Here is a 7,215-nt window from a genome sequence, read left to right as displayed (position 1 = left end):
TATAAAATATTATTTACTTTTTTTGGGATTAAAAAACTTTGTTTTTATCCCCAAAGATACAAATAATAAAATGGTTTATTTGCTTTAATAGCACAGCACCATTGGTTTGACCAGTTTAATTCGAAATGGTAATTTTCTTCCAACTCATTTACTAAACTACCCTCAATTTCGTATTTCTTTTTTTATTCTACTTTCTTGCGGGCTTTTTTCGTAAATATATTTTAATTTTATATATAAAAATGTAACACAAATTTTGTAATTTTGTCAAGAACTCGTATAAACTCTAATATCATTAGAAATCTGACGAAAATAATATTTATAAATAAAATTTTAAAATAAAAATATACAATAAATATATATACACATATATATACATATACATTCACATATATATACATATATACAAATACATATATATTTACATACATATATACGTACATGTATACATTGATGCACCTAGAGAAATATATCATTGAGGGCAATTTTTTATTATAAACATATTTAATTTTATGGGGGTGTTTTATAATTTTATTCAAAATTTTACATAATTTTTTTATAAAAAATAAACTTTGTTTTACTGATTAAATGGGGACATGTGTCCTATGCAGATGTTGTATATATATGTATAGATTGTATATGTATGTATGTATGTATATATCTTTATGTATATATGTGTATGTATGTATATATGTTTATATATTGTAATTTTTATTTTTCAAATATATTTTAAATTAATTTTTTAAAAGTTATTTTTATATCTATTTGATGTAATTTACTTTATTTTTTATTTTTGTGTTTAATTGATTTAATTTTTATATTTAAATGCATTTATAATTAATATTTTTATTTTTTTAAATGCATATTTATTTTATGTGGTGGTGACGTGGCTTTTTGTAATGACATGAGGATTTATGTGAGTTTTGATCAAACAAATTATAAAGTTTTTTTATTTGTTTTATAAAATTCAAATTTTATTTATTTATTTACAAAATTTAAAAACTTTTGCGATTTTTTTTAAAATTTTATCTAATTTTTTTTAGAAAACATAATATTTTGAGTTTTCTTAGATAGTATTTTTTATTATGTATGAAATATTTACACTAGATTATAATTTATTTCGCTTTGTATTATGGAAATTGATTTTAATAATATATGTAATGTAAATTATTTTTATTTAAGTGGATTAAATAATGATAGTTTTCATTATTCAATTTTAGTATTTATTTTAAAATATTTTGATACCCCACTTTTCAACCGACTATCTTACAATCTTACATCTTGATTTTATATATTAAATATTTAATATCTAAGTTCATAAAATTATCAAAACTAGAATATTTTAATCAACTGAAATTAACCAAAAAAATAGAAATGTATTGCTCTGAATATTTTAAAATATTGTGGAATATATATTATTAAAAATTTGATATTAATTAGAAGTTTTTTAGCAAAATACTAATATAAAAATTTAAAAGATTAGTATTAAATGATGAAATAAATAAAATTATAATTTTTTCTAAAAACGTATATAGCCATTTCAATCATGATATATTTTATACTATATTAGCTATTTCAAACCATGAAATAAATTATAATCTTCGATATTTTGATGTTGTATCTATCTAGTAAATTATATTTAAAAATATTATTAAATACCGATCTCTAAAAACGGTATCTATGTGCATTATCGTGAAGGATATGAAGACAGAAATGCACCCGATTTATTCTTTTCCAAATATTATTTCCAAAAGGATAATTATTTATTTAGTCAAATCCGTTTTAAATTCTAAAAATATAGAAATTAGAACGAAGAATTCAAAACCTCTCGAATACAGGAATAATTAGGGGTTTTAACACAGTGGCAATATCGTCATTTCGAGACCACCAGATTAAGACATCAAAATTTTCTGTCTCCGTTTTTTATTTTTTCTTCTGCTTTTGTTTTTTCCTCACTCTGCCTTCGTCCATGGAGGGAACTTCATAAGTCTCTCTCTCTCTCTCTCTCTCTCTGGATTGGTCACTCTCTGATCTTTCTATCATGGAGGAAAAAGACAGCACTGTTTTCGGGTCAATGTCGGATTCTGGGACAGACTCACCGTCGCCTGTGACAAGCTTCGCCGCTTCAACCGCCGTCGCCACGACGGAAGGAGAGACTTCTCCGCCGGAGCCACCGTCCAACAACAACGTTACGAGCACGAACGTTACCGGTTCCGGGCCAGTGACGCCATTCTCAGGCTCGATGACGTCACCGGTAGGGACCACTACGGCGATTCCGGTGGCGGCGGAGGGGAGCAACGGCGGCGATATGTCTGGGAAGAGGAAGAGAGGGAGACCGAGGAAGTACGATGCGGAGGGGAACTTGATTGTACGGTCGCCGCCGCCTACGGAGAATTTGGCTAAGAAGAACAGAAGCAAAGGCTTTGGCACTGGTAATTGCTTCATCAGTGAGTGTTCTTTACTAATTACAATAAAAATTACATTATTGTCATTATTATTTGTTATTATTATTATTATCATTGTCAATAATAACAGTATTAATAATTAATAATAACAAGAATCATTCGTTTTGATTGTTTTTAATTTGGGTTTTTTTTTCTGTTTCCATGAATTCTAAAAAAAAAAATCGAGTCTTTTCTACACCAGATGAGAACATGATTATAATGGGAATTGAAAATGTTTATAGATATTATGATATTATATGGTTTGGGGTGATGATTATTCGTGAAGGTGAACTATTTGAAAGAACAGCCGGAGAGGACTTCACACCACATATCATCACTGTCAACACCGGAGAGGTATACTGTATATATGTGCAATACCTGTATGTAGGGCTGGGCACAAATACCCGAAAATCGGGTATCCGTCGGATACTCGTCTCACGGATACCCGATTTTAGGGTACTCGTAATTTTCAAATCCGAATCCAAATCCTTATTTTTCAATACCCGTGAATCCGGATCCAAATCCGGATAATAGAATTTTTAAAACCGGATATCCGCGGGTACCCGCGTATTATGATTATAAATAATTATATCTTATATTTATATAACATTTTTATTAAATACAATTATTTTACATGAAATAATTTCACATTTTTTTAATATTAATTCAAAAAAATTAAATTTATTATTATTTGTCTCTTATTATCTCTTTTGTCTTATATATTTTATCATAATTCATCAATTTTTATAAATATATCTTCATGTTTTAAAAATTTTATATATGAATATTGTTGTTTTTCTTAAATAAATCCGGATCCGGATATCCGCGAGTACCCGACTATTATTCCGGATACCCGTACCCCGGATACTCGTAAATACCAAATCCCGGATACAAATCTCATAGTTAAATACCCGAGCCTCCCGGATCCGAATCCAAATCTCTCGATTTTCCCGGGTATCCGACCCGTGCCCACCCCTACCTGTATGTATGTATGTATGTATGTATGTATGTATGTATGTATGTATGTATGTATGTATGTATGTATGTATGTATGTATGTATGTATGTATGTATGTATGTATGTATGTATGTATGTATGTATGTATGTATGTATGTATGTATGTATGTATGTATGTATGTATGTATGTATGTATGTATGTATGTATGTATGTATGTATGTATGTATGTGGATTCACAATGTGAGGTTTGGTGCAGGATTTGACCGGTAAGATTCTGTCGTTTACGCAAAAGGGTCCTCGAGGAATCTGCGTTTTATCAGCAATTGGAACCGTTTCTAACGTCAGAATTCGGCATCCCGGATCCGCCGGAGGCATCCTCACCTACGAGGTATGATCCTCATCTCGACGTTTGTTACGTTTTCGATATTTATAATTCGTGAAATCGAGCTATGTTTCGAGGATCTTCTTTGGTAAAACTATGCATTTTCACCTTGTGAACCAAAATGTGCCTTGTGGATTCAGAAGGTCCTTTATGGTAAGAACCCGGTTTAGATTCTCGCTGGTTCCGCTCGAGTTAGTATTTAACCGTTTAGAGCAAGTTGATGTTTTTCGAAATCTTGAAATCGAGTTATTTTTCGTGGGATTTCTTGGCGAATTATGCATTTTAATCCTCTTGAATCATAATGGATACAACGCTCGTATTGTTGTTACGATAAGAACGATTTTTTGATTCTTGAAAGGGTTGGTTCAGGATTACTGTTGTTAACTCTTAAAACGTTTTCGATGTTTGTTATTAGCGATCGAGCTAAGCTTTAGGAATTTTGATATTCTAAACCGAAATGATTTAAGGATGGATTCAAAGCCTTTATGTGAATCTTGCAGGGCTTGTTCGAGATATTAACGTTAACGGGTTCATATGTGATAACTGAAATCGGAGGCATATGGAACAAAACCGGAGGTTTGAGCGTTTCGTTGGCCGGACCCGATGGCCGTGTCATTGGCGGAGTTGTTGATGGAGTTCTCACAGCTTCTAGCCCCATCCAAGTAAGCCCTTTTCTTCATTATGGTCACAACAAGGTCGCAATAAACTGCAAACCTTTATCACATCTTGAGAATTTTTGAGGCATAAATTTGTTTTTTCGGGTAGAAACATGTTCTTCGGGTAGAACCCCTTATCATATCTTGAGAGTTTTTCGGGTAAAAATTCGTTTTTTGGATGGAACCCCTTATCATATCTTGAGAGTTTTTTTGGATAGGAACCTGTTCTTTGGATTAAACCTCATATTATTTCGAGAATTTTCGGATAAAAATTCGTTTTTCTGAGCGAAACATCATATCTTGAGATTTTATTTTGGATAGAAACCTGTGTTTTTCCGGGTAGAACCCATTATCATATATCTTGGGAGATTTCGGATAAAAACCAGTCCTAAAGCTCATGATTCGTCGTGCCATGACCATGATTAATTAACCGATCCCGGTATCAAAACGTTCGTTAAATCCTTACATTTTTTTTCCTCATCCGCAGGTTGTGATTGGAAGTTTCTTAACGTTTGGTGCGAAACCTCAAAAGAGGAAGTACAAACGTAGATCCTCCGTGGTTACTCCTGCATTACCCTCGGCTGATGTCGTGTCCACAGGACAAGTTCCCGAGACGAAACCCAAGAACGAGCCACTGCAGTCGGAGAACGCAGAATCTTCGGGATGGAACAACTCAGAACCCGAACAAAACCGTGTGATTTCGCCCGAAATCAACGTTTCAGATGCAAGAGAAATAAGATCTTGAGACTTAAAAAAAGGGGTTCATCATCATCATCATCATCATAATCTAACCATCTCACAGGTTGACATGAGAGCTTCTATAGTAAAGACTTTAGATCGATTTATGAACAAAATAACTTCATAGTGTTTTTGGTTCGGGTTGAACGTTTAGCTTTTGAAATGTTTCAACATTGGTTTATCTTTTTGCAACCCACATTATTTCATGGTTTCTGTCTTCTTCGTCTAATCATCGACCATCTCCGTGGTAGAATTGAGCCTAAATCTATTAAAATCCAAATTTTGTGAGCCAATACATTTTGTTAAAATAAAAAAACTAAATTATATTTTTTAAATTTTAAATAAAATTTATTTAGGTTAAAAATAAATAATCTGATGAAATATATAATTATATTTGTTTCAAACTAAATATAAAATAATCAAATATATTTTTTTAAATAAATATGTTTTACAAAATATAATAATATTTTTTTTGGTTATCAAGTATAATAAATCAAAGTTCAGACTAATTTTGGAGTCGAAATCAACCACGCAATTTGGAATATATATATATATATATTTTCCCAAATTTAACGTTCAAACACGAAATGAAAAAGACGTTTTACACATCGTTTCACCAGTTGAACTATCCAAGTTTGGGTAACACAATACAATAATATTTTTACAAATATTGGCAGATAGATTTTGTGACGATCGTAACCCGTATCCCGCAGAGAAGGAGATGCACTACATGGCAATGATAAATAAAACAAGATTATAAAAAATGCACGGAATTTAAAACTTTATTTCTCATTTATCTACAACGGAAAATAATACAAAAGGTAAAACATGAATTTGTCTAACTTAGAATCGGCCAAATAACAGGCAATCATATATATACATATGTATATAGACGACAACACATATAACAATCAATAATTCTTCTATTAAAACACCCACAATCAGTCTGATGAATATTTATCATCGGATAAGTGTCGTCAAATTGTCTTCGCGTGCATCCGGCACACGAGTCAGGTTATCCTCTTATCTCTTCTCTGTCGTTACACAAGTAATATGTCGATCCTTTCGGTCTTTATCATCAATATCACCGTCAATTCATTTCTACGCATGCATCACACATGTATGTCACGTCTCACCATGTGCAATCGCACAACCTCTTATCTCCTCGGTTATCACCAGAATCATATCCCTGGTTATCACCGGAATAATAAATAAAAACATCAATGTTTTCTCATAAAAACATAAATCATTCATATCACACACTTACATCTTCCCGATATCGATATCATTTCTCTATATCAGGATCTGACGTCGCCTTTCGGCGCCGACGATTGCCGAACATAACAAGTCTATGCTAACTCTCCCTCATCGACCATCAGCCACGGAGTTACTCATCGGACTCGAGCTCAACCTTTCAAAGTAGTTCGTAACACCTCATAATCGGGGGCACATGCAACAACTCGATCACAGATTTCATTTACTATTATCGGGGGATACCAGTAACTCCCGATACCATTTCATGGCCAATGGAATGTTGGTCGGTTACCGACAAACCGTGTTACCTCTCCACGTATCTGTATTGATTACATCGTGAACCGATACAGACAACATGGATCTCTGGTTGTTCATATCGTCCTTCAGAACGTTACCGCGATCCTCAATCACCATAATCACAATCATATCTCACCCGTATGACATTCGACCAGGATATACCGTCATACGACTGAGTATCCACTGATCGCACTCATCGAAACACCATTCAATAACATTTACCCGTCTACAATAGCACACTAGCCAATATCTGAACTCGTTCGACATATTGTCTAACGCCATGCCATCTATCCCAATTCAATACCCTCAATCACATACAATTATGCACTTTCATTAAAATTATATGCATAAATGCGTCTCTGATTTATTAATAATTATAAGTTTTAGCTTGAGCCATTAATCCGATATATCTATTTATACATTCGTTATACGGTTATTTGCACAAGTATACACACGCTGTGAGAGAAAAATACTTTCGTTATATTTTAA

General features: G+C 32.5%; 1 protein-coding gene across 2 annotated transcripts; it reads left to right on the top strand.

Annotated features, from left to right (window-relative positions):
- The first annotated feature begins 1,958 nt into the window (after positions 1–1,958).
- Positions 1,959–5,358, top strand: LOC104827488 (AT-hook motif nuclear-localized protein 7-like). 2 transcript variants are annotated; one of them, XM_010560661.1, is made up of 5 exons: positions 1,959–2,429; positions 2,728–2,795; positions 3,656–3,787; positions 4,282–4,443; positions 4,925–5,358. In XM_010560661.1, the coding sequence occupies exons 1-5, from the start codon at positions 2,039–2,041 to the stop codon at positions 5,180–5,182; spliced, it is 1,011 nt and encodes a 336-aa protein (XP_010558963.1). In that variant the 5' UTR covers positions 1,959–2,038; the 3' UTR covers positions 5,183–5,358. The 2 variants fall into 2 exon arrangements, with proteins under 2 accessions (XP_010558963.1, XP_010558962.1); XM_010560660.1 differs by having other exon boundaries at positions 1,959–2,444.
- Positions 5,359–7,215: the final 1,857 nt, after the last annotated feature.

This window comes from Tarenaya hassleriana, unplaced genomic scaffold (assembly GCF_000463585.1).
Source record: "Tarenaya hassleriana unplaced genomic scaffold, ASM46358v1 Cleome50, whole genome shotgun sequence".
NCBI classification, from domain to species: Eukaryota; Viridiplantae; Streptophyta; class Magnoliopsida; order Brassicales; family Cleomaceae; genus Tarenaya; species Tarenaya hassleriana.
This window is presented reverse-complemented; position numbering and strand designations above follow the sequence as displayed.